This window comes from Dermacentor albipictus, chromosome 2 (assembly GCF_038994185.2).
Source record: "Dermacentor albipictus isolate Rhodes 1998 colony chromosome 2, USDA_Dalb.pri_finalv2, whole genome shotgun sequence".
Classification (NCBI taxonomy): domain Eukaryota; kingdom Metazoa; phylum Arthropoda; class Arachnida; order Ixodida; family Ixodidae; genus Dermacentor; species Dermacentor albipictus.
In genome coordinates, this window is record NC_091822.1 from 124,361,550 (window position 1) to 124,389,207 (window position 27,658).

The 27,658-nt window shown below is 48.7% G+C and overlaps 1 protein-coding gene across 4 annotated transcripts in view; it reads left to right on the forward strand.

The window, feature by feature from the left end:
- The window catches only part of LOC135910735 (uncharacterized), a 55,427-nt gene that overhangs the window by 7,265 nt on the left and 20,504 nt on the right, over positions 1–27,658 (forward strand). For 3 of the 4 annotated variants that reach the window (XM_065442794.1, XM_065442797.1, XM_065442796.1), the window contains exons 3-10: positions 1,096–1,245; positions 8,668–9,174; positions 11,393–11,716; positions 20,870–21,235; positions 21,360–21,771; positions 23,682–23,727; positions 24,435–24,554; positions 27,427–27,543. In XM_065442794.1, coding sequence (XP_065298866.1) covers positions 1,096–1,245; positions 8,668–9,174; positions 11,393–11,716; positions 20,870–21,235; positions 21,360–21,771; positions 23,682–23,727; positions 24,435–24,554; positions 27,427–27,543 — 2,042 coding nt within the window. The remainder of the gene's footprint in view (positions 1–1,095; positions 1,246–8,667; positions 9,175–11,392; positions 11,717–20,869; positions 21,236–21,359; positions 21,772–23,681; positions 23,728–24,434; positions 24,555–27,426; positions 27,544–27,658) is intronic. The other variant, XM_065442795.1, reaches the window with a different exon arrangement.

Consider the following 27,658-nt stretch of genomic DNA (forward strand, 5'->3'; position numbering starts at 1 on the left):
CACGCCTGCGGTAGAAAGGATGTTCCATGCATCCGCCGCTAAGGTTTGTGAGTGGTGGCTCTGCCTAACACTCCCAGGACTAGTTCTCGTAGTAACACATTAATACCCCCAGAAAGTGGATGGGAAAACGGCGCCGTGGTAGCTCAATTGGTAGAACATCGCACGCGTAATGCGAAGCCTCGGTATCTTTCTTCACCTGCTGCAAGTTGTTTTTTTTCATCCACTTTCACTTCCATTAATTTATCATGTCTCTATTTCAATTATTAAGTACAAGTAATTTCTCCTATGTTGTCCTTGGTGTCTTTATTTGTTGACCTCTTACGACATGTACACAAAATCGAGGCCAACGTGGTTTGTTTGACGCCAAAGTCTAGACCGATAAATTATCGTTTCAAAACTCATTTTTCGTTTGTTCCGCAGTTGTGTATTCACTAATAGAAGAGATAATGAAGGCCACCTAAAACGTTAATGTGATGCCCTCTCCCCCCCCCCCCCCGAGCAACATATAAAAAATCTACAAAACATAGACGAAGAAAAAGGAACGATGCTCACGCACGGTAAGAGCGCAGAAGCTGTTTTGCAGTGTTCCTCCTTGAAGCAAGTGAAACCGTCATGGCACGTACATGTGCTGGTTGCCTCAAACCGCCCTGTTTTACGTGTGAAATCATATTCTGTTCTTTGCATCAACAGCCATTCGTTTGTATACTGTGCAATTTCCTTCAACAATATTTCTTTTTCATGCAAAAAGAAAATTCTGTGCATCGAACAGCTAAGCTAGTAGCGACAGTGGACTCGCCAGTTTAACTAACCATTTCACCATTTCACCATTTAGACCAAACAGAAATATTGCTGTGAAGACAGATGCCCTCCTTACAAAGCTAACTTTATGAGATTCTTACCCTCGTGGGTGTCCAATCGGGCCTTATAAAGACCTCGGGTTTGATTTCATAAACCTTCATCAGCGTTCTTTGCTGGCCCATCTTAGCTAATGATATGTCTAGCACCGGGATTGGCTACAGTTTATCTCTCACGACACAGCTGTATATTGTAAGAGCTCTTTGTGAGTATACGTGCTCTGTATTTTCACTTACGCAGGAGGGCACCTGCATCTACTGCGTCCTGCTGACGGTCCTTGGCCTCACGGGCCGCCTGCTTCCACCGACCGTAGCCGCCATGCTGCCCATCGTCATCCTGTCCGTCGGCGACATCTATAGCGCAGAACGGCTGGCCGCTGAGTACATGGGTGTAAGTACACTTATGTTTAAGTAACATTGAAAACTGGCTAAAGATATAGCTTTGCCACAGCATTGGCTGCTTTGGCAGGTCTCACGCCATCTGTTATAACGCGTTTGCATTCTTGTGGTGCTTCACACAATTTCGGGGGGCTATCTATGTATGTATCTATCTATGTTTGTATGTTTGTATCTAATCGCTTTCCCGCCTACTTGGGTCACTTGAATGAGTAGCGCATCGGGCTGATGTGCTGAGATGACAGCGTTCGAAACCAATCATCGGACCAACTTGGCTCACTGAGTATGTGGCAATGTGTCCCTACATGTGTGTCTCCCAACAACACACCTCTTTCACGCCGATATGGGTCAATGTAGGCGTGGGACTGTGTAGATGCCGCTGTTCGAAGAAACTCCTAGACGCCGTCTTGAAGTTATGGGCATGTGCAACTTGGTCTTCAATGAACTTCTTTGATGCCGACGTGGGTTATTGGTCATGTGCCAGTAGGTATTTGCAACTCTTAACGTCTTTGACGCCAACTTGAGTAGCTATAGGTGCGTGCCACTGGAAATGTGCTGCTTTACAATGACGACAAGGATCCCTTATAAATTTATCCAATGCTGAGCGGAATCGAACTGACGTCACAAGGCTTCCTCAAGACAGCAACCCGACGCATTTGCAGGCTGTGCCACAAATTCCCTGAGCACGTGTCTATCTCTCGAAAAACGCCTTTCAGGCCAACGCTTTAGCGAGCTGCGCCAGGATTGCACTAGCTATGCGCAGCTGTTCAATGAATCTCTCGCCAACTTTAGTTTCTGAGGATATGCCACTCAGTGTGTGGCAAGCGAGGGAATTACCAGCGTTCACAGGCACCGGCGCGCCAGGCAACGTGTCTCGGAGGCCACGTGCGAACATCGCGGCAGTGCCACCAGTGGGCGCAGCGTGTCTAGAAAGAAACGCGAGAGAGGAGCACGACTGCCGCATGGGGCGTTTGTGTGCGTTCGGACGCACTGGCGGACCGTGAATTTCGGAGGCCACACGCAGGCTTCGTGGCGGCGGCACTAGATGGCGCTTAGTGTTCTTGGGGAAGCGCGAAAGGGCACTCCCACTACAGCACAAACCTCGTTTCGACGATGGCAATCCACTGTATCGCTATATTGATTCAGTGCTAACGCAGTATAGATACCATCGACAGTCGTCGCTAGATGGGTTCTGCCGCAATCTATTTCCACCACCGTTTGTGTGCGATTGCAAGCCTAACATTATTCCATAGCTTTTAGGAACGAATGTAAGAAGGAAGCATCTGCTTTACACTGAAAACTGTTCATTTTTGTCTTTGTTTCTGCACATAACTAAAGAATGCACAGTGCTCAGCAATTGAAACGCGATACCGAGAGCGCCTAGCTGCTGACACTTTTTGCGCCACTGGCAGGCGCTGGGGACACAGGGCTGATGCTATAGGGGTATTACTCAGGCTCGCGCGTGCGCACCTGACCCTTCTCTGGATCGCACAGCGCCGACGGAGCGGCAGTCGCTCCCTAGCACTTTCGCAGCAGCCCTAGCAGTCAGAGCTGTGACCCCTAACCCGCGGTTCGCAGTGAGTTGCGACCACGGCGGGTTCAGGCCAGTGGGGACAGGGTGAGTCTCGACCTAAGGTGTTTATTCACCTTAGAGTACAAATGTTCCAACAGACAACAACAGCAACAACACACACAAATACAGCACAAAACGCAACCGCAGCGGCGGAGAATTCCGCACGTCTGGGGTGAAACAAACCGCACAATGTGGGAACCACAAAAGAGGCTGATAAGAGTTCAGCTCACCCAAAAGTGGATCCGCGCTCGGGCCCTGGGGCGGTGAGTCGCACACCAAGGTCCGGGCGCCACAGGGGGACGGCGTGCGGCGGTCTCAGCGGCTGATTTGAGATGCGGCCGTTCGCTAGCTCTTCCGCCGTGAGACGAAGATGCGTCGGGGGAATAGCGCTTCTCCCGAGCGGCGGAGAGGGGGTCTCCCCGGTTCCAAGAAAGGGAAAGGAGGGAACGGGGTGCCTTGGCTGCAGCGTCACGGCCAGGCGCGAAGAGCAGCGGGAGCGACGAAGGTGCCCTCTCCCCGCTACCCTCCGCGAGCGAGCACGTGATTATCGCGTGATAACCGCGTGGCCGCTCCGGAGATATCGGGATGCGCGTGCGATCCCCACAATGCATATTGTATTGCATGAATGCAGGAGCCTTTGTGATGCGCTGTGACTGCATTCGGCGCCTTAGCGATAACCCAGCGATGACCGGCGACGCAAAATAAAATGCAGGCAGGCACGCAATCCGAGAATCGTGCTTCAACTGTTGAGCACTGTACTAAAGGAGCCCATTCTTTGGAGCACAGCTACATTTCAAGAATTAGCGCGTGAGTTTCGAGGACACATTTCTGCAGCAATTTTCGCTTGATCAGCACCCGTGTTGGTTTGTGTCCTGCAAAGTAGATGTACAGGATGGTTCTACGAATACATTAAGTAATATTTAATTATAGCCGTATTGAAATAAAAGGTCGGCTCCTTCCGAGACATGCCGTCACTATGGGATATACGTTGTAATCAGTCCCTAATTTTTTTAAAAATATAATGAATTATCTTTTAGTTTCTGCGGGCTCATGGTTGATTGGGAAACTGAAGCGAGCTCTGTTACTTCACCCAGCAGCGAGCAGCGGCCTAGCTACCCGCTGCTTTGTGACGTAAGCGGAACGTCGCCTCGAGGGGCGTGACTTTGCGCTCGCTGCAGCCTCCCAATTTCGGTTTCGCGCGCTCTGGTAGCTGAAATTTATCGTGCTACACTTCCGCACGTAAACCCAATTTTTCCATATCCAAAAGTTGATACGGCTTGTGGGGAGAGCTAGCTCCGATTTCCCAGTTGCGATGAACCTGCTGTAACTGAGATTTTAAGAGCTAATTAACCAACGTTTGTAAATGAGCGATTAATTACCACGTATCAGCCGTCACCCCATGCTCGTGACCACCGACGGCATGTCTCCGAAGGAACCGTTCTTTTATCGCTTCAAAACGGTTATCTTTAAATATTAAGGTCTTTGTAGAAACACCTTGTATAACTTGGCGACATTTGCTGCTGTCTTGGTGGAGAGAGGTCATAGAGGAAGTTATAAGGCACCTGTCATGAGATACATGGCAACGGTACATGACATTGCAGACACGTAATGGAAGATGTGTCATTAGAGACCTGGTAACCAACGGCTAAACGCTTACTGGTTCGACTTCTTGGCTCCCTTTGCAATGTCTCATGTGACGAGTTTACCATGACATACCTCCAGAACTAAGTCTTCCATCCGCCTCTCTGTCACTGCAGTGACGGGCAAATAGAAGAGAAAACGGTATCCATTTACATCCTAGTCTGCAAAGGACACCCGACAGACGGCCCAGTTTGCTAATTAAGAGTCTTTATATTGTTCAACGGGACAAATGTACACGTCGAAGAAAATATAGCAGGCTTTAACTTATGCTGCCAAGCTGAGGACGCGAATAATGCATTTGAAAGCGCTAACAAAAACCGGGTGAGTCAAGTCGACGCGTTAGGGGACCGTTTTGAGCGCATGCTATACAGGCGGTGCTGAGTGCCAAAGCGTCGCGATTTTCCGCAATAGGAGAACACAGCATATTTCGTCAGTTTCAGCCATGCCCATTACAAATAAAGAGAAGCACTGGTTGTTGAAGAGACACTACGTAGCCACTCTAAATCAGCTTCTACTTACGAATCGTTTCTTTAAAACTATATATTTTGTTCATTTGTCTGGAAATGTTCGATTGTAACGGCAGAAAACGAAATGCAGCATTCCTTCTTTTGAATTGTACTCTAAAACTTCCGATCTCATTTATCAGCGTGAGGTCAAGAATATCAATAATCTTGTATTCCCGTCGTTCTAGCGCAGACAAAGTACGTGTACATGTATAGCTGCGGTACTGGATATCTTCTAAAACGTTATGGTCGTTTTAAGGATAATAAAGAAAAATATTTCCATTCGTAATTATTTATTTGAATACCCTAAGAGCGCCGTTAGGGCATTACATAGTATAGGGGGGGGGGGAGGTCAAGTATACGATATAAAGGACACAATAAAATACATTGGATGCCATAAAATTTATCCACATCGTTTCCCGAAAATGTGCGCTCAGGTATTCGCAAACCTAAACAGAGTAAAAGAACTTGATCTAGCAAACCCCATAGAGAAAAGAATATGGTTACAACCATGGTTTCGCGAATCATAATTCGCTCTTGTTTCACTCGCTGTCAGATACGTCCCGCACACATTCATTGTATACGAAAGGCTTTCTCGTGTCTTACCTTGGCCGCAAATGTTTCCCGTAAAAACGCCTCTTTTATTCGGTACCATATAGTAGCGAGTATCCGTATAGAAGGATTTGTTGCCGCATTCACAACTCGTCAGAGGAAGAAAGGCTTTCAAACACGAATGTTTCTTACCTACTTCCCTGCGATTTGGGGTGTCGTCGCCGTTGTAGTCGCGATGCACGGTGGTCGACGTGGACGCCGTAGTCGTAGCCGAGTATAGAAACAGCCGCTCTGTTGGGGATGTATGCGAGGTTCCGTGTGACTCGGAATACCGAACGCTTCGGCGCATACTGCTGACAGAGCTTCTGGCGAGCTTCTGGCAGTGCGCCTATATATAGCTTGCTATATTCAAACGGTGCCAGGATCGCTTTCGACGCGTCTACTGCCGAGTCGAGCGAAATCGTGGAAAGGTGATATAGCATCACCGAAGGTGATCAGTCGAGAATATCGTCCCTGAGTAAAACTGATCTTTGCTTTGCGAGGTACGCCCCACTGTAAGATAACGCCCTTACAAGATGAGTGAGTGTGTAAATCATTTCACAGCGCATCTTGGCTGATGACCGTTACGCGGCGCGCGAGCCTTGATTCCCGAAGACACGTTGCGTGTATGCACCGTTTTTGTCTTGCTGGCTCATGAAAACTTCGCTCACGCCGGTTCTCACAGTGCGTCGGATCTGCATTTTTTTTCTTCTCGTATAACAACAAATTTTCGATTTGCTTTATCTTTAGTTCTTCCGTCGTTCTGCTTGTTGCTGCAGGGATGCGCAAAACCATTGCAATGTTTCACAAAGCATTTATACATTTGCCGTGTGGAGCTCCTCCAGGGAAGTGAAATGAAACTGATGGCGACGTATAACTAATATCTCATACGTGCGCAGACATTTCGCCCGCTTAGCTTTGCCATAAGTGCAACACAACCTTTGAGAGAGGGGCGAGGCGCCTATACAGGCCCTGATGCGGTCCAAAAACGGCACTGCTTCGTGCCGGTTTTGATGTGTTCAAATTGTCTGTGCCACGGTGGATACCCTAATGAGCGCGTCTCGTTAATATCTACTTTCTAAATCTCGCTCAAAACAACTTGAGCTAACTAGAGCTCGCATAAAGTTGCCTTACAACGTTTTGTGTGTAAGTGTACGGCGGCGGTTCAGTTGACACTGCGAATGAAGCAGTGCCCTGCTTTCTTGCAAAACAGCGTCCATGTACGTTTCTCTTTTGTTTGCAGCTTCTAGGCACTTTACTGAAAGGGTTCAACGGTGACAGTACCATGAAATGTACCACTAGTTAATCCATTAATTAATTATTTAATTAAATATCACTGAGAAGATAGGAAGGACATCAAGAGAAAAAGGCTAAACATAGCCTGACGATCTCCCACGGGAATATCTTTACCTCCTCATTCCTCAACCTATCACCCGACACGGTATATTGTTACGGTGGGAAAAGAGAGCAACGTCGTCGATGGCGAAGACGACGAAGTGGCAAGGGCATATCGGCAGCTGTTTATATACGCTTTGTAAGTACACCGTGTAAATAGTTTTATACCCGTGACATTTTGGTGGAGGGGCGGGGTCGCGGTCGCACTTTCCTCTCCGAAGTCATCGCCGATATCCTGCGCTCGTGTTCTGCCAAGCACACACTGGCTACCTCCTCTCATCCCCAGACCAACGGCCTTACTGAGCGGCTTAATCGTACCATTATTGACATGCTATCAAAATACGTTTCACCCGACCACAAGGACTTGTATGTGGCTCTCACTTATGACACGTTCACTATTAATTCATCACGCCACGATACTGCTGGGTATTCCCCCTTTTACTTGCTCTTCGGTCGTGACCCTGTATTACCCTTCGACGCTTCACTCCCCTTGATACAGGATTCGAGGACCGAGTATGCCCGCGACGCCATCGCCCACGCTGACCATGCGCGCCAGCTTGCCCGTACTCGTCTGTTGGCATTGCAGGAATCTCAACGGCACGCTTACAATCGCCGCCATCGTGACACCTATTTTTCCCCAGGCTCTCTCGTGCTACTTTGGTCCCCTTGCCGCCGAGTGGGGCTCTCCGAGAAACTTCTTACGTGCTACCTTACCGTGCTCTTCAAGTGACCAATGTGACTTACGAGATAATCCCCGGGACCTCCGCCATGCCACCCGGTTCCACATCACCTGACGTCATACACGTCTCTCGGCTTAAGCCGTACTATGCCCTTACCGACGGCCCCGGTTGAAGCACCGGGACGGTGCTTTTTCTGCCGGGGGTCGTGTTATGGTGGGAAAAGAAAATACGGTCGTTGACGATGAAGACGACGAAGTGGCAACAGCCTCTCGGGATTCTCGGCAGCAGTTTATATACGCTTTGTAAGTACACCGTGCAAACAGTTCTATACCCGTGGCAATATATAGCTTATAGTGGCTATGGCGTTAAGCTGATGATCTCGAGGTCGCGGGTTCGATCGCCGCCGCAGCATCAGCGTTTCGATGGGAGTCAAAATACAAAAACGCTCGTGTACGTGAGTATATAGGTGATCAAAATTAATACTGCGTCCCCCCATTATACGGTGTGCCTCGTAATCAGATTGCGGTTGCAGCGCGTAAAACCCTGGAATTTTGAAAACGACAAATAGGCTTCTTTGGACCTTTCACCCGTTCTCGTGGTTGTTGTTGAACTTTCACCGCCTTCGCCGCCAATACAGAGGACGCGGGTTCTCGCGGAATCAAGTAGCAGAGTGCGTTCACAGCCGAACGCTATATACGTACTCTTTGAGAAGCGTGGGTTTTCCATCTGTACTATATTTGCTACAGGTGCGCTGTTTAAAGGCTTATGCATGTTCCGGGTATTACGTGACGGAACCTCTATCACGTGACCGGCTTCCTACTCTTGACACACATACACACCTTATTTTCCGCTTTAACAATCCTAATGCCAACGCATTAAGATACACACACCTTCAAGGGCATCATTCCTTACGAAGGCTTCCATAGAAGGCGTTTGGCTGTATCGCTCACACACTGACGAGCACCGTCGACGGCTCCTGCACGCACGTTTCTCTCGCCCCCCCCCCCCCCCCCCTCACCTCCCTATGCGCGCAGCCCCGCGTGCTGACGGCCAGCCTGCTGTTCGCCATCGCCTTCCTGGGCGACGAGACGACCGTGTTCCTGCGGCTGTCCCTGCACGCGCTGCGGCGCTACGCCCTGCGGATGCAGCCGCTCTTCCTCTACATGCACCTGCTGGTGTTCGCGCTCGGCCTGCTGCTGCCCAGCGCCCTGGTCGTGGTGTTCAGCACCGTGTTCATCGACCGGTTCGTCACCACCGTGCACAACGAGATCGCCGCGGACCAGCGCAGCAGCGTGGTGCGCATCCAGACGGCCAGCTCGTCGCTCAACTACGTCGACGAAGGCCGGCGCCCCCGCTGGGCCGGCCTGGGCCGCAGGGGCAGCGCCCCGCGCCGGAGGCCCCGCAGCGTGTCCATGGTGAGCGAGATGACCCTCGCCAGCGAAGCGTCCGCCAGCAGCTCCCTGGTCAGGCAGTACAGGTTGCACCCGCCGGCTCTGTTCCCCGAGCAGCCGACGGTGGCGACGCCCAGCGGAGACGAGAAGGTATACCTATACGGGGGGCAACAAGCGTTGCTTTATTTTTGTTTAACTTTGGCACGTGCTTAAGAGCCGCACGTCTAGAGGAGCCATGGTGCCAAATTTTCCACTCTTGAAATATGCACTGCACGTTAAATCGCGCGCGCCTCACAGAAAACTGGAAACGTTTGAGCGTAATTGGTTCGCAAAAAAAATAATAATAAATTATAACGCAGTTGAAGAGTACAGTTGTCTGGCTGCACTGCGCTGTGACAAAATAAAGCGTTCTCCGAAAGAAATCCTCCTGGTAGTAACGGAAGTCGACTGACAAAGAGGGCAAGAAATGTAACTTACGAGTATACCGGGTGCCCTGCGCAACTTGAGCCAAACTTAAGACATATGAAAGTGCGACGTAGCTGGACAGAAACAAGGTGATCTTGTTTGCCGTAGCTTCGAAATACTCAGATTACTTATACCGTTCCGCCTAATTACATGATTAGTCTTAAATAGTTAATCAACTTCTCAAATATTATAATCACATAAAGTGTCAATGAGAAAAGTGTAGGGACTTCACGAAAAATTGCCGCGCGACTGGCCGCTCGAGGCACTTCGCGTGCATTCGCGGTCTTGTTTCACGCTCGAAAAAACATTTTTATGTAACACGTATATAAGCGATAGCATAGGCGATAGCTTCAAAGATCCCGTGCCGCAGAAATGTAGACGCGGCGTCCCGCGTCGGACGTCGCCTCAGCAGAAAGAATTTCGAGCCAAATCCGAACCACGCATACCCAACCACTTCTCTACCACCAAAATAGTTCAAACCTTGTCTTACATCTTTTACAAAGTTATTCCTGGGAGTTTTGAGAAGGGCAGCCCACAAACAAATGTAACATAAAAAAACACCGACAGCGCACCTCCTTTATGTCAGCTCTTCTCAGATGGAAATATTAAATGTGTGAAATAACAGGAGATCGACCCACGCAAGAGGCCGCGTTTCTACCAGAAAGCTCGCCTTCGTGAATAGCGTTCGCAGCGAATGTTTCCCGGCAAACGTTGCAGTTACGTAAGTTGCAATAGCCGACAAGCAAAAAAAGCAGTAAGGGGTCTTTGAACGCTATCGCGTTCCACTCTGAAGAGAGGAATCAGCTCGGGCCCAACTCCGACGCCGCCTATTCAAATACATGTAAAACGCAAAACGCTTTTTTCTGAGATAACGCCTGGACCAATTTTAATGAAGTTTGTTCCATTTGAGAGAAAAAGTTAAATTCTAGTCACTGTTGGAAGCGGAATTTTGATTTGGGGCCTGAATTTTCTTGACAAAATTTTCGAAAATTCTAAAGGTCGAAAAAAAATGGAAGTACGAAGTTTACAAATTAACAGCTGTCCGTCAAAAACAGATATCGCGGTTCTATGAACGGCATCCATTAGATCATTCAAAGCGGACAAATTATATATGCCAACTTATATATTACGTGAATTTGTTACGTTGTGTACAAAGGTTCTCCAAAAGCTGTATTTACACAAGACAATTTTTTTTCATATTCATGTGTAACATATCATTTTTGTCCGTTTGAGATGTACTATGAGCTGCAATTCACAGAATTGTGATATCATTTTTGATTGCTGAGTTACGGAGTTGTAAACTTGATAGTTTCGTTTTCTGAAAATTTGCGAAACTTATGAATCTTTAGGACAAGTTTGACGACCTAAATAAGAAATTCGAAAAAACAGTCACTAGACGTTCAGTTTTTCTTTTAAATGCAAGAAACGTCGTCAAGTTTGGTGTGGCGGTTGCCGAGAAAAACGAATTCTCCTTTTACATGTGTTTTGATAAGAGCACTCAAGCTAAAGCTTCCTCTTCAGGCGAAGCCTAAGTGTCCTCCCATTTTCGACCAACAGAAAGCTGTATACCGGAAGTTTTTCATGTAGCCCTACGATTTTCTCATCGATACTTTTCGTCTAAGTATAATGTTCCAGAAGCTGATTAATAAATTAGGACTAATTACGTAACTAGGCGGGATGCAAAACGTAATCTGAATGTCCCCAAGCGACGGCAAACAACATCACTACGCTTCTGTCGAGTTATAGCTACATGACACATGCGTATTTTTTTAAAACTAGCTCAAGTCAGGTGAGACACGCCTCATGTACAGCGTCGCCGACTGAAGTCAGTAGAGCGCCGTCTCTGCGTTTACGAGGCGACGGCAAGCACGACGTCGCGTCGCGTATATATATACCCGCGCAGAGGATACCTCGCAAGACTTCGTTCGGCACCTTCGAGCGGGCCGCGCCGCACGACCCGCAGTGGCCGCACCACCTCCCCGTGCGGCACATCCGCTCCTTCAGCGCGGGCCCCAAGCCGCCGTCGTCCATCCTGAAGCGCAGTCCCGCCGTGCCTCCGCCGACGCCCCGAGCGTCGGCGACCCCGTGTCCGCAGTCCTCGCCGGTGCCGTCGCCGTGCGCAGCCGTCGCGGCCAAGGAGGACCGCAGGGCCGCTCTCTTCGCGGGGCCGCCCTCGACGCCGCCGTCGGCGCGGTCACCGTCGCCCAGCAGCGACGACCTCATGCAGGTATACCGAGACATAAGAGAGAGAGAGAGAGAGAGAGGCAAATATGTGGGTGTAAGGAGTAATCATGAATTTAGCGCCAAACAACGCGATCGCGAAGAGGGGAGAACATTGAGAGGGGACGAGCGCTTCATTCATTGTTGTTCGACATGCGCATCTACTAGCTCAGCAGCAAGTGTACTACGCGATATAAAGAAGGACAACCAGACAGGTTAAAGTGGTTCCGAAATAATATTTTCGAGAACTTCTTTTCTTTTGTTTTTTTTTTTACAAGCGGAGCTTGTCTTTGTCTAGCCTGAAAGTTCGTATCTGTCCGCAAAAATCTGACGGCTCATGCCCCCGTAAGCAAGCAAAAAAAAAATGAAATGGCCAATACGCCCGTAAAGCAGGGGCTACAAGACTTTAACGTGAAAATCGGCCGTTGAAGTTTCCGATGTTAATAAATATGTGTTTCACTGACAACTCGTCTTCATTGGTGTGGCCAGTATCCACACAATGCACATCTCGTTAATAACAATGGCACATTCAAGTGAACACAAAGTTCATGGCAAAGGGGACGGTTAGGTATACAAAGGGACAAGCTTCGCGTATCATCCATCTGTCACGGAATGGAAAGGCCGACCATGCTTTTGCGTTAGATGAAGGTCTTATGGTCGTCTAAACCCTAGAATAAGGTAGTGCACATGGTAAACCTCTTAGCGTCGTAAATATTTTTACATAATAGCTTTTCTAGTGACATTTTCGGTTTCATTTGCCAGGAAGATGCTGCGTTGTGACGGCATGACGCAGTGCGTAGTAACGTGGGAGCGGGACATTACGACGTTCTAGACACTCGCTCGGTCGCCTCGTATGTCGTGAGCCCCCCCCCCCCCCCCCCCCCCCCCTATATAGCAGAGTAGCGGTCGACCGAGAGGGCCAGAGTGAGTGTCAGAACGTTGCATTGACCACGTGACCAGAAACATAGTAAAAACAAAACTGAAACTGGCCGTGGAAAAGCTATTATATTGAATTATTTAGGGCGCTGTGAGGCATAATTGACAGTATTTTCTTTGGTGCTTAGAGGTTCCAGACTCTCACTTAGAGCGAAAAAAGGAACACTAGGAAATATTATATCAGCACCCTTTCAAGCAATGTAACGCCCACTTAGATGATCTACTCGAAGGAAACGAGGAGGGGGGGGGGGGGGGGGGAGGCAGGGATATAGCAAGGAGATAACCATAGCCAGTGTGCGCATACCTGCAAATGAATGTTCACTCGCATATGTAGCCACAAGCGCTCGTCTAGCCCGTGCCAAAGCAGCTTTGCAGGAAAGACAGCTCACCATTTTGAGTATAAAGGCAAAAAGGACACGTAAGGAACGTAAAACTGACGCCGCGGTTCTTGTGTCATTCGCTTTGCCTGCTCCGCTTCCTTCGTTCACTGCTTTTAAAGTGGGGCTAATATGTGTCTTTTTTATTTGTGTCCCTAACTTCCTTTGCTTTTACTGCCATCTGTATTGAAAATCAGGTGTTAGTCGATAATGTATTGCGCGTGTATGATCATTATTTCCATTGTACCTACGTTTCTAATTGACTGTTCTATTTTTTGGCTGCTAATACCTGTATGTTCTTTGTGAACTCCAAAAGGACATGACCCCCAGAGAAAGTGAGTTTAGGACCTCGATCTGTAATGACACATGTGTATTGACGTCTTTGCATGAGAGACGAACAATTATGCAGATCCAAAGCTGTTTATTTCGTTCTTATGACTTTGGCGCGAAATAAACTGGCGCGCGCGCATTTGGACATGCATATATATATATATATATATATATATATATATATATATATATATATATATATATATATATATATATATATATATATATATATATATATATATATATATATTGCTACGGCATGAGCCGGGCGAGGAGAAGAGGAAGAAGAAGTGAGCTGGTGCAGCCTCAGGACGCCATCTTGACTTTACCATCCATCTCGTCCCTTGAATAAAGCCGGTTTAACATTAACCGTAACAGTTTTGTGGTGGAGGTGCTGGGTACTTCGACCAAGACGACGGAGCTGCTGCAGCAAGTGCCACGCCGGAGCCGACGCCTCGCTCGACTGCCTCCAACACCACTTGAGATCCCGATGTCCCACAGCAGCGACGAACAGCCTTCTCTGGCTGCTCCAGTGCGAACAACCGGCTCCTGGATGCATCAGATGGAGCCCCGCCCTTTCTCTGGAAGATTCGGCGAGGACGTGGAGGAATGGCTCACCCACTACAAGCGTGTGAGCAAGTACAACGGCTGGAACTCCACGACTCAGCTCGACAATGTGGTTCTGTTCCTCACAGACACGGCGCTAGTGTGGTTCGAGAACCATGAAGATACGTTCACAACGTGGGACAGCTTCGTTACTCACCTCACAGAGTGCTTTGGCGATTCCACCACGAAACGGAAGCGGGCGGAGCAGACATTGCTTCAGCGCGCTCAAGTCCCAGGTGAGACCTGTACTACGTACATAGAGGCGATCCTGAAGCTTTGCAAGACTGTCAATCCTCGAATGTCCGAAGAGGACAAGGTTGGACACCTTCTCAAAGGCATAGCCGAGGATGTGTACAATTATTTAATCGGCAAGGAGAGTCTCGCCTCGGTCGCCGACCTCATCAAGCATTGCCGCACATTTGAGGCCTTGAAGCTGCGCCGTATCACGCCAAAGTTTGGCAGGCTAGCCAATGTCACCACGGTGGCAAGCGTTGACGAAAACAACTACAGCTTTCAATTTGACCTTGCGGCAACTATAAGGCAAATTGTCCGTGAAGAACTTGAACGACACACCAAAGGGGCGGATGTCGAACAGCTTGGTTGCACTTCCAACCAACCTCAAGAACATGCATCTGCTGTGTCAGCATTGTCTGCCACGCCAGGCGTTGCAGACTGTCGAGTTGATCAGCTGCGACAGCACCGACGTACCTTTCCCGACGACATGACGCACGATCAACGAACTCGTCGAGCTACCACCACGAATCGCAATTCGGAAGACCGCGTTTATTATTCGCAGCGTCCCAGGGTTGACTCCGAGGCATACAACGTCGGTCGCGCATCTCCTGTATGTTACAGCTGTGGCGCCTCAGGACACATTGCTCGTTTTTGTCGCCGGCGCCGACAGCCAACAACATATGGCCCACCACCAACTTGGCATAATTTTGAACGTGATAGTTACGACGACCGTTGGCCGATAGACCCTGCAAACACCACAGGCGCGCCACCTCGGAATACCTTCCGTCAGTATAGTAGAAGGAGTGGCTCGCCAGCTTCTGACCGCAGCCTGACGCCCCCAACCAGTCGCCAACGCCGTTCACCGTCACCACGGCGACGTGCTACGTCTCCACCACCGTCGGGAAACTAGCCGGCGCGGCCGATGGAGGTAAGGTCGCCGGACAGTCTGTGTATCTGCGAAATACTCCTCTGCCTATTATGATGGTGAAGAACAAAGTGCGTGTGTTAATTGATAGTATACCTGCAACGGCATTAGTGGACACTGGTGCTACCGTTTCCGTCATGAGTGTGACTTTCAAAGAGAGGCTGGGTAGGAAAGTTATGTTCCCGTGGAATGATGGTGTGACGTTTCGTGGTGTCAGCGGAGAGTGCCTAGTTCCCCTTGGTATTTGTGTTGCAAGTGTTTTATTCGGAGGAGAAGATCTTCAAACAGAATTTCTCGTACTGCCGCGATGCACTCACGATGTGATTCTCGGGATTGACTTTCTTCAGGATTGTGGTGCATCCGTTAACTGTGGCACAGGCGAAATTACTTTGAATAGCGCGCTTCTCGCCACCCTTGCCGACACATCCTTACCAGTGAAAAACTATTGTGTTGTTTCGAACGATTTGCTGCTACCGCCTTGGTCGCTGTCACGTATCCCTGTCAATTTCGCTGCTGCCGACCTTTCATCGTTTGACGCGCAAGTCCAGCCACTTACGTCGAGCTGTGCAAAGAAAGATGTACTTGTACCACGCTCTGTCGTGAGAGTAGTGAATGGCGCCTCCAATTTGTGGGCTTTCAATTGTTCTTGCGTCCCTGCCGTTCTCCCGCGTGATATGAAGCTTGCTGAATTTGACGAGATTACTTACAGCTCCATTACAGTGCTAAGCGAGGAGGAGCAGTCTCATGCTAGCGATCCCCAAAGAAGCATTTCTGAAGAGCAGATCCTACGAATGATCAACAAGGCACTGCCCTCACATGAGCGCCGCGCTCTCGCACAAGTTTTGTGGGCACATCTTTCTGTATTCGATTTCGCACAAGGCGACAAGCAGGCTTCACTCCCTCGTTCCCGTGCTCGCCACAGAATTGACACCGGATCTGCGCACCCCATTCGGCAAAAGCCTTACCGCGTTTCTTCAGCAGAGAGGACAGTTATTGCTGAACAGGTGAAAGACATGCTGCGGAAAAGGGTTGTCCAAGAGTCTTCTAGTCCGTGGGCAGCACCAGTAATCTTAGTAAAGAAGAAGGATGGATCGTGGCGGTTTTGCGTTGATTACCGGAAACTGAATGCGGTCACCAAAAAGGATGTGTATCCGCTTCCTAGAATTGATGATGTCATCGACTGTCTACATTCCGCTGCCTACTTTTCATCACTGGATTTGCGATCAGGGTATTGGCAGGTACCCATGCACCCAGACGATAAGGAGAAAACGGCCTTCGTGACACCAGACGGTCTTTATGAATTTAACGTTATGCCGTTCGGCCTTTGTAACGCGCCAGCAACATTCGAACGATTCATGGATACTATCCTCCGAGGACTTAAATGGGAAATTTGTTTGTGCTACCTCGATGATGTGGTGATTTTTGGCAGCACATTGAGTGAACATAACAGCCGTCTCAATCTTGTTCTGGATTGTGTCAAACAAGCCGGCTTGATCCTAAATGCCAAGAAATGTCGTTTTGGAGAAACCGAGACGTTAGTGCTTGGGCATCTGGTCGACAAAAACGGTGTGAGGCCAGATCCACGGAAGATTGAGGCAGTCAGCTCCTTCGAAGCACCGAAGTCAGTGCGGGAGTTGAGGAGTTTCTTGGGCCTGTGCTCGTATTTTCGGCGCTTCGTCCCAAGATTCGCCGACGTGGTGTACCCCCTAACATGTCTTCTCCAAAAAGCCGTCCCTTTCAACTGGACATCGGCTTGCGACGACGCGTTCCGTCAGCTAAAATTTCTACTAACATCAGGGCCCATATTGCGTCACTTCGATGCATCCGCACCTACGGAAGTGCACGCTGATGCCAGTGGCATCGGCATCGGTGCCGTACTTGTGCAACGTCACCAAGGAGCTGAACACGTTGTGGCTTATGCTAGTCGCTCTTTGACTAAGGCGGAACGCAATTACACTGTGACCGAGCAAGAATGCTTGGCAGCTGTTTTCGCTGTCCACAAATTTCGACCTTATATCTACGGACGCCCGTTCACTATCATTACTGACCACCACGCGTTGTGCTGGTTGGTGAATCTCCGTGACCCGAGTGGACGACTGGCACGTTGGGCTCTTCGACTGCAGGAGTACGACTTCGTTATTTCCTACAAGTCCGGGCGTCGCCACGCAGATGCGGACTGTCTCTCCCGCCTTCCTCTGACGACGACGAAGTGTGACGAAGACAATTTTGATGACTGTTTTGCTCCCATTTCTTCTACATTCCCAGACTCGATGACTTTCAAAGTAGAGCAGGAAAATGATATTGGTTTGGAACCTATATTTGTAGCCGCATCGCGTCCTGGAGCCACCGGTCGATTTTGTGTCCGTGACGGCCTGCTTTACAAGACCAATTATTCGGTTAAAGGCGCACGCTTCCTTCTGGTGGTGCCGCAGAGTCTGCGAACGGACATACTGAGAGCCATGCACAACGATGTGACCTCTGGCCATCTAGGATTCATAAGAACTTTGAACCGGACACAGGAGCGTTTTTACTGGCCCAGAATGCGGGACACGGTCAAGCACTACGTCGCCAGTTGCGAACAATGTCAACGCTACAAGCGCCCTACAACCGCTCCGCCAGGTCTTCTCCAACCTCTGCCACCGCCTCGCCTGCCATTTGAACAAGTGGGTATCGATCTTCTGGGCCCATTTCCCCGATCATCTAATGACAACCGATGGGTGATCGTATGTGTCGACCATCTGACCCGTTACGCGGAAACGGCGGCCGTGCCATCTTCAACAGCTGCGTCCGTTGCAACGTTCTTGCTTCGATTCATTATTCTTCGACATGGTCCCCCCCGTGTGATCATTAGCGATCGCGGTCGTCAGTTCGTTGCGGACGCCGTAGAAGAACTGCTTCGTCTCTGCAGTTCGCAGTTCCGTCATTCAACGCCTTATCACCCTCAGACAAATGGGCTTGTCGAACGTACGAACAGAACTCTAACTAACATGCTGGCCATGTACGTATCTTCCGATCACAAGGACTGGGATGACGTACTCCCCTTCATCACCTATGCGTATAATACTGCAAAGCATGAGACGACCGATTACAGTCCTTTTTATCTCCTTTACGCCCGTTCACCGCTAAGCTGCATTGACACTATACTACCGTTTGACTTTCACAGCGAGTACTCTGTTGCCAAGACGCTTTGTCTTGCCGAAGAAGCCCGGCGTATCGCTCGTCTTCGTACTGTGGCATCCCAAGACCGATCGAAAGAGCGCTATGACAGCCGACACCAGTCTGTCTCGTACGCCAAAGGAGACTTTGTGTGGTTGTGGACTCCGCAACGTAAACGTGGCTTATGCGAAAAGTTTTTACCCCAGTACACGGGCCCATTCGTCATTGTTGATCGCTTGAGTGACTTGACGTACGTAGTGGCACGCTTGACGTCGACTGGTCGTCGGTCTAGCCGGACCCAGTTAGTACATGTTGCCCGTCTTAAGCGGTTTCACCCTACGCCTTCCGAGTGATTTGGACTTGCCCAGCGGGCTTCGTCTGGCAACCGGGGATTGCTACGGCATGAGCCGGGCGAGGAGAAGAGGAAGAAGAAGTGAGCTGGTGCAGCCTCAGGACGCCATCTTGACTTTACCATCCATCTCGTCCCTTGAATAAAGCCGGTTTAACATTAACCGTAACAATATATATATATATATATATATATATATATATATATATATATATATATATATATATATATATATATATATATATATATATATATATATATATATATATATACGTGTCTAATATATACACACGTGTGTGTGTAATATATATATTCCCCGTGAAAACACGGGGAAGGCGGGAGATGGAAATCCAAGACGATGAGCAAAACGAGAACAAGGTGAAAGCAGGAGCCAGCGTTTCGACAAGTGGATTTGTCTTCTTCAAGGCGACAGATGCTTTCCTCGCCGCAGTATATATAGGTGGGGTCCTTCTAAAGGGGACAGGACGTAAGGTGGGTGGGCGCGGCAACGAGCGAAGGTGTGTTAGCGTGTCGTATGGGGAATAAAGGAGTGCTTCGCACAAGGCCAGGGACCCGGCCGTCTGTCAATCACGTGTCAACGCCCGCGTGTCAGCCCGCGTGTCAACGGCGTGCACAGCAGCCCTCTATTACCTGTTTCACTGGTGGTCGTACGCTATCGTGTCTCTGAAAGATATAATCGAAGGAGCGGCAGAGACCAGGGCTTGTAAAAAAAGAGAATAAAGAAAAGAAAAAAAAAGGATAGAAAAAAGAAAATGCTGAAATGGTATAAATAAATAAAGGAAGGAAAACGGAAAAAAGGGGAAAAACAAGAAAAAGAAGAGAAAAATTGGCAGTGGCTTAACTCGGCTATGTCAGGATATACGTAGCGAAAGCTAAGGCATAGCATGGTTAGCCTTGGTTAATCTTGATTGCAAGTCCAGAATAGTCTGGTTGTCTAGCTATGTTGCGGCGTTTAGCCAGTCGTTCGGCGCGCTGTTCGCCTCTTTTCTGTGCGATTCCTTTCCTCTTCATCTCGTTCCGATGTCGCTTCCAGGCCTCCTCCTGCTTATCAGAATTGTCGCCGTCCATACTGGCGCCTCAACTGTGGTTGCAGCGCACGCGAGCTCTCCTTTTCAATACTCCGACATGTTATCAGGCATGCGACGCAGCTGGCAAAGCGAGTGGAGGCGAACGCAACGACGAGGAACGCGTTGTGACGTCATGTGCCTCCTAGGAGCACCGCCACGGCGAAATCGCAAGTTCACGGCCAGTAAAGCTTTCGCTTTAAGAAAGGCAAAACGCTAAGAAACCAAACTAAGTGTTGTTGCCTATAGCCTGAAATTTATCAAAGGGAATAGATTATAAAGCTCTCTTTGAAACGTTTATGCCGATTGGTTGCAATGTGTTTAACTTATCGATAAGGTGTGATTCTCCGTATTTTCTTTCTCGTTCAGAACGGAAATTTGTGAGTAAGATGTAGAGCTTAAGTTCATCAAAGTTATGACCTGGTTGGTTGAAATGCTCGGCGACGGCTTTGGGAAGCTCTGTTCGCGCGATGTTCGTTTAGACGTTCATTGATCGTCCTGTTTGGTCACTGTTTGGTCACTGGTTTGGACATGGTCACTCGACGATAACGTTATCGCGTGACGTCACGGTTGACATGGTGATGTCATGTGACAGGCGATATTGCCAGGTGAAGATGCCGCTATCACGTAACATAACGTTTGACGTGATGGCGTAGTCACATTGATTCTGGTACCATCGGATGTTAACCATGGGCCATGGATATGATTTCGCATTTGTAAAGAACACCCCCACCCCCAACCCCCTGAGCAGTTGTAGTGGCGGTTTTCCACCGTTTCACTGGACATCCATTTGCGCAGGGCTGGGATGGCGAGTCACTTTTCTTTAATTGCGAGTTTTATTCCGCAAGACAGCAGCACCCAGCAGCCACGGCCATGAAAGTCCGGCATAGGTTCGCAAAGCAAGCCTTGCTTTTTAAAGAAAGAAGCGCCATTAATAAACCTGAAACCTGCCTCAGTACACTGTAAAATAATTTACACCCTAAAAAGTGAAAAATGGTGTAAATGTGTCTATAACTCACACCCTTAGGGTGCTATCTATATAACGGACACATTACGGGTGTGAATTATAGACACATTTGCACCCTTTTTCAGTTTTTAGGGGGTAAATTATTTTACAGTGTATATAGCGAACCAACCAGCCCATTCACTACCGCTCCTGCAGGAAGGCCCCATCGACAGCCCCCGTAGCCCTGGGTCGATCATGTACACGCCACTGTCGTCCGCGCTTTCCTCGCCGGCGACTCCGCCCAGGGCACCGCTTTGCAGTGCGGCGACTTCCCCGGAAGCGGTGCTGGACGCCTGCGGTGCCTACGAGTGCAACGCCACCGCGGCGGCGACGACTTCGCGTCAGCAGAGCTGCACCGACGCGGCCGCGCCAGTGGCCGGAATGTCGTCGTCCAAGGGCTTAAAAGGACGCGGGGAACGTTCGCCACCGCCGAAGAGGACCCGGGCGAAAGTTGCCACCGCCAGGCGGAGCCAGCGTCCAGAAATTCTATCCCCGGAGAAGACGGCCGAGGACAACCTGGAGGTATGTCCAATTTTACGTAAATGTAAATGGAACGGTATAGAACGTTTGTTTATATAGACTGTCGACTACGCCGCGCTTTTTTTTTCTGCAACGCTTAGAGAAAAATTCTCGCCGTCTGTTCCAGGCGCGAAACAGGCATCAAACGTCATCTGCCAGCAGCGTGCGACAGCCAGATCAACCAGCTCGAGAGACCCTCGAAATGAAGGCTGACGCCCGAACCAGTTCACTGCGAACGCCAAAGCCCAATGTAAAGACGGTGCCTGACCCAAAGATTCAGCCCGAATTCGAGCCGGTGGCACCGCCGAAATCTGTGGTGAAGCTCGACACGAAGACGGAGGAGCCAAGGCCCGAGTGCAGAGTGGACCAGGAACTGGAACCACGGGCGGTGGAAGTACGCGGGGTTCTCAAGAAGAGAAATCCGTCCCTTCAGCCAAGCGCCGCAAGCCGCAGTAGCAGCGTCCGCTACGGACGGTTGCTGTCGCCGTCCGAGAACGACGATTACGGTCACATGGCGTACTGTCCGCTCCCAACGACAGGTGAGAAACGTTTCTGTCCCGTAGACCAGCATATTTTGATGACGTGATCTTCTTAGCTGACTTCGCGCTGAGTTGGTGCACCTGGAATCGCGTGACGTTGTAACCACTTCCAGGGAGAAAAGGAAAGTAAGTTAGGTGACTTGGAGATGTTCATGAACGTGAGAATGGCATCAAACGATACCTCTACATGCATGCATGCCGTGAACACGTATCAACTGTCAGCAGCTCCCGGCGAAAGAGAGCTTCTTCCTTCAGGCACTCCACATTCTAATCCATAGCATCAAAAAATGCAGCGCCTGTCAAACTTTTCGGGACCTTTCGCGAGTGACACGATCAGATCAGTCATTCTAGGGCGTGCTGCAGCTTTTATGTATGAACAGTGCGGTATATAAGCCGCAGACTGATAGCAGAAAGCCTAACACAGTCAACCGAATTTAGTAGACCCAATTTAGCTCTCTTACAGAATTAGCCTGCACTAGTTAGCGCATTAAACCGAGCTTATCAGCATGATACATATTTTAATACATATTGTTTTTTCTTGTATTTTCTTATTCTTGTATTTTTTTTATTTTTTTTTGTCACTGGCACACGCGAAGCCATGGCCTCGCGTCATCGTCATAATCGATGATTCGGTGTAGCGGATGATATAAAACAAAGCTACACAGATCCAAATCACATTTTTTTTTAAATGTAAACTTAAAGCTAAGCTTTCGTGACCCGGGTAATGAAACGCTGTAAGTTTGCCCCGTTCCTGCGTCTTTGGTGTAATGGAAACTGACGTGCGCGCACGTGCTATAGCGCCGTCGTAATAGCAATGCACTGTAAAATAATTTACACCCTTACTAGTGAGAAAGGGTGTAAATGTGTCTATAACTCTCACCCATAGGGTGTTAGTAGCATAAATCACACCCTAATGATTTGAGTTATAGACCCATTTACACCCTCTTTCACTTTAAGGGTGTAAATTATTTTACAGTGTGGGACCACTCTTATACCACCTCGCATTTCTTCTTATCTGTTTTAAATGTATACATCGCGTTTCTTGGCCAATCCCCCATTGCGGGTACGTGCCACAGTGTGGAGATCTCCATCACACGACGGATCATTCAAGGACGTACGCATATAGTTGGCGCTGGCACGGAAGAAGTATACTTGCGACTGTGGCCGAACGGTTACGAAAGATTTTAGAAACATTCGTTTTATTAAAGCGACTGCGCTCTTAGTGACGTATATTTGTTGCAGTGAGGACATTAAGGTATCACTTGTTCTATAACTTAGTCATTACTTAAACAACAAGGCCAACACACTGGGCGCCTATATGTAGGGAGTAGTAAACATGGAACATGGCAGTGCTTTAGAATAGTAAGCTGTTGGGCTAGATGGTATGGTACTGGCTAGTTAGGTAGCGGCTAGTAGGCTAGTTGGTGGTAGATATAGATATAGTAGAATAAATCACGTTAGTGCTGTACTACGTGCCAGCCGTTCGGAAAGACAGGAAATGTGGAACCTGTTCGCCAATAAAGCTTCGCCTTAAAAAGCAGAGGTTCGGTGAGAGCGGACCACGCGGCATGGAAAATCCTGGGTCAAGGCGGCCATGCGATATGGCCCACATTCTTTCTCCGGTCAGCCAAGAAAAACGCGATCAGGTGGGCGGCAAATTTCAAAATGTGTGTCACCGTAATGCCCACATTTATTTATTTATTTATTTATTTATTTATTTATTTATTTATTTATTTATTTATTTATTTATTTATTTATTTATTTATTTATGCTGATAAATGATGCCCGTGCGCTGTAGCTTGTTTATGTCGCGGTCATTTTTGGTGCCGAATACTCTAGGAAGTGTACCTAAATCGTTGCTGCTTCAATCATTTCTGTACAAATTAACCTCCACCGTTGTCTAATTTCAGACCTCACCGGATTAGAGCAGCAGACGTCGTCTCCGCGCGTGCGAGCGTAAGTCCTGGCTTTGCTACAGAGTCGTCGGCAAGCACTCTAATTGCGATAACAATCGTACGGACACTGTAGGCGAGTCTCCGCCGTTGTCGTCGCCATCAGCATTGCCGTGATGCTCCGTGTCAAGTCTATAGGTGCGCTAAAGTCGCGGCAGCGCAATGCATTCTGTAGGCGCGAAGTGAAGTTTGCAAGGATAAGATAAGAAGGATGGTAGCTTGATGCGCTGGTGTCTTCTCACACACGCAGTAGGAGGGATGGTATGGAGAGAGGGGGGGGGCAGGTTAGTGCACGTCTTCTCTCCTCTTTTTCGGCGACTGAGCACGGCCGCACGCGCCCCATCTCGGAGGTAATTTGCGGTGAGTTTGAAGGCTATGTGGCCCGCTGTGTTCTCCCACGCCTATATAGATTGCATTGAAGCGAGAGGCAGCGCGAAGGAGAATTCGCTCGCTGCCGCTGCCGCTGTTCCTCTCACCGGCAATCTGACTGCGAGTGCCCGCGTTCATCGAGTGATCATCGAGTGTTCATATTTGTCTGAGGGCGCTTGACACCGTGCTTGTTAATTTAGCTAATAAGCGAACGTTTACCGTAGTTTGTGCGACTGATAAAACGACTAATCTTACTTCGTCGCAATCAGTGCTTCGTCTTTTCGGGTGAAACTGCGACTTCCTCTCCTTTTTTTGCGCTGATTCCCTTTTCGATTTGCACAGCCTGACATCGGCTGCACGTCCAGCGTTCGTTGCCGGCGCTGCCTACGCTGCCATCTTCGGGAACCTCGCCAGCTTCAGCACACTGCCGACGCGGGGCACCGTACTTGTCACCCTCGGCTGGTAACAACATATAGTAACAATTCTAAGCAGTGCCGACAGGATGTTTCCAACTCATTGTTTTTTCGTTGAATGAAGGTCCTAGTGCTCTAAATCAAGAAAAGAATGCTTGAATGCCTCAAAAAGCCTTGAATATATTAACAAGGTCTTCGAGGAGTTTCCGTTGCGTTCGTGAGGACGTGTGATTCCGCGTCGTATTGGGACGTTACGACGCAGAAGGTGGTCACGTGGGAGCAGAACGTTGCCACGCTTTTTTAACGCGACAGCGTTAAGGAGCTCGTGTCGCAGAAAATCCGGTGTCGTCGGCGTCGGTGTCGGCGTCGTTGGCCGTGAGCGATAAATCTCAGCAGGCACTTCATGAATAAAAAACAACTTGCAAGATGGGCTGGGTGGGAATCGAACCAGGGTCTCCGGAGTGTGAGACGGAGGCGCTACCACTCAGCCACGAGTTCGATGCTTCAAAGCGGTACAAAAGCGCCTCTAGTGAATGCGGTGTTGCCTTAAAAACGAGCTGTTTCTAAGGCTCAGGCGTGCGTCGCTTGCTCAGGCTCACATTTCGTTGCCGCGCCGAACGCTGCGTTGCTCGACGCTCACCGCTTCCGATGCGGGGCGCGTAGTCGCTGCGCCGTAGCCCATTGTCTTACACCCCTTGGCGGTTCAACGGGAACGCTGTCGCGTTCCACTCTTGAAGGCGAAGCTTAAGCGTCCTCCAATTTTTTAACGGTCGCTCTGGCTCTCTCGGCGGCCTGTTGTGCCACTTTTCGATATGAGGGCTGACTTGGCAGCATAGCAGACGACCAAGCGACACAGTAAAAGCGAAACTAAAGCTCCCTGTAGAAACCAAATTGTTTATTTTCAGACGGTTTATTAACAGATTATTAGCTATTATATTAAATTATTCGGGACCTCCTGAGGCTTGTCAGTATTTTAATTTTTCGAGAATATAGAAGCCCCGAGCCTTCACTTAACGCCAAAGAAGAAGAGAGAGAGAGGTGTTGGAAATATTATCCCAGTTCACCGCTGATGGATAAGGGTGTGGTTGGGTAAAAATGTCGTGAGACAACCGGGGTAGGGGTGGGGGAAGGGGGAGGCGCTCGATACCATCACTACATATAATAGCATTTCGACTGTGTCACACAACCGGCTTCACGGACAGATCATATAAAACTAGCACTGCTTTGTTATAACCTGTTTGGATTATTCTCCCGAAAAAAAAAGATTAACGCTTTCATAACGTGATGACCAGGTCTCTAGTACAGCCCCCCATCACTCTTGATTGCGTTGTCAGTCCGGCGTAACGAAAGTTCAAACGCATACAAGGCGTTTATCTGTGCGAGACTTCGTCACGTGATGTCTTCGAGCTGTTCGAAAATATGTACAGGGAATCGTTCCAAGTTTCCCGACAAGCACTTTTAACCATTTGTTCTTCATTGTTCATTCTTATTGGCTGTCGATGCTGGCATCGCATACGAAAACTGGCATAATTTTTTTAGCACTTTAGCAGATAATTTTTCATGTGCTTGTTACCAAAAAATGAAATTAAAAAAATGGGTCTGCAACATGGTTGCTCATCAATTGTTGAGTGATGTATACCAGCGCTCCACGCACTGAACGAGGCAGCCTGACATCCGACTACGCAAGGTCCAAATGTAAGCCTAATTTTTTTTTAAATTTTAGGTGACGGAAGCTCATCGTTGAGCCAAGGGAAACACTGACAGCGACATATTGAAAGGAATCAAAATGGCGGCGGAGTGACACCATAAACGCCAATGTATTAGCGAACTACTCAACAGTGCTGACGAAGGATTTTCGAGTTCTTGAAGATTATGCGTTAACTCGATATGAAACGACGCGTTTGCGAGGATGAGGTGCTGTTTTCTCACCTGTTTTGTTGCGAGAAGTGTAGCTGTTTGTCGTTTTTTTTCCTTTGTTTCTTTTTTTCGTAACGTCCTTAACTTTTCGAAAACAAAACCTGTAGGAGCAGAAAACCGCGAGAAGTCTCATTAGCATCACCTTTGTATGGAAAACATACCGGGTCCTTCCGAAGTTACGTAAGTATAGCAAGTAAATCCCACAAGAGATAAGAAGGATCTTCTCCGGCTTGACCAGTAAATAAGAGTATCCAATAAATGCTATAGCATAATATACGGAATATGGGACTGCGTCACTGAAGTAGACCATTACTCAATAAATATCTAGCAAGTATGCACCGCTATAATTAAAACAGTTGCGAGGTAGCCATCCGCGAACCTCCGCAGACATACATAAGATTTCATTAATTAAATTTTCCAAGGGAAGACTTTTATTTTCAACTATTAGCTAGCCAAAACACTATGAAAACCTTCGTAGTGATTATGCGCGATGAACATCTCCAAACGTAGACATCTCAGAGGTTTTCTACTAACATAGGTGGGCGTTGCGTGCGGTTCAATTCCGCGGCGCGTGACTCACTCAAGTTGCGCGATGTCGCTTATTTTGGTTAATATTAACATTTCTCTTCTTTAAGTATATATATCAGCTCTATATTCCTAGTGCATACGTAATCCTACTGGTATACTGTCACTTTCGCGAACCTTATAAACCACCGCCAAGCTTTGTGCTAAATTGCCTCGCGCGAGTCGTGTGCCGTCTGAATCCATGAACCCAAGGTCGTTGCAACCAAGTAACCAAGTACACTGTTTCAAACTTACAGCGCCTACACAGGCAGGTACCAAAAGAACGACGAAGGCAAGCCCCGATCTTTTGGTCCTTATGTACGCGCTGTAATTAAGTTATGCTTGAAACAATGGAATACCAACCAGCCCGTACCCAAACCTTGCTTCTGTAACCGATGCACATTTATGAAGATTGGCCGTTGCCATGTTCGCTCACCCAGCAGCGACGACGACTGCCCGGTAAATTGGTGGAGGTGGCTGGCCGTGTCCTTGCCCGTGGCCGTGATCTGCTGCATCATTTCCTGGACCTTCATCTACTGCGCCAGCCTCGTCAGCTGGTGAGCAGCCCTTCCTTGGTCTATTTTTTTTTTCTAAATGCGTTGGCATTATGAGTGGAAAAGTGGAAAAGAAGTGTACGTGGATGAAAAAATGTGGAAAGCCGGCCACGTGGTG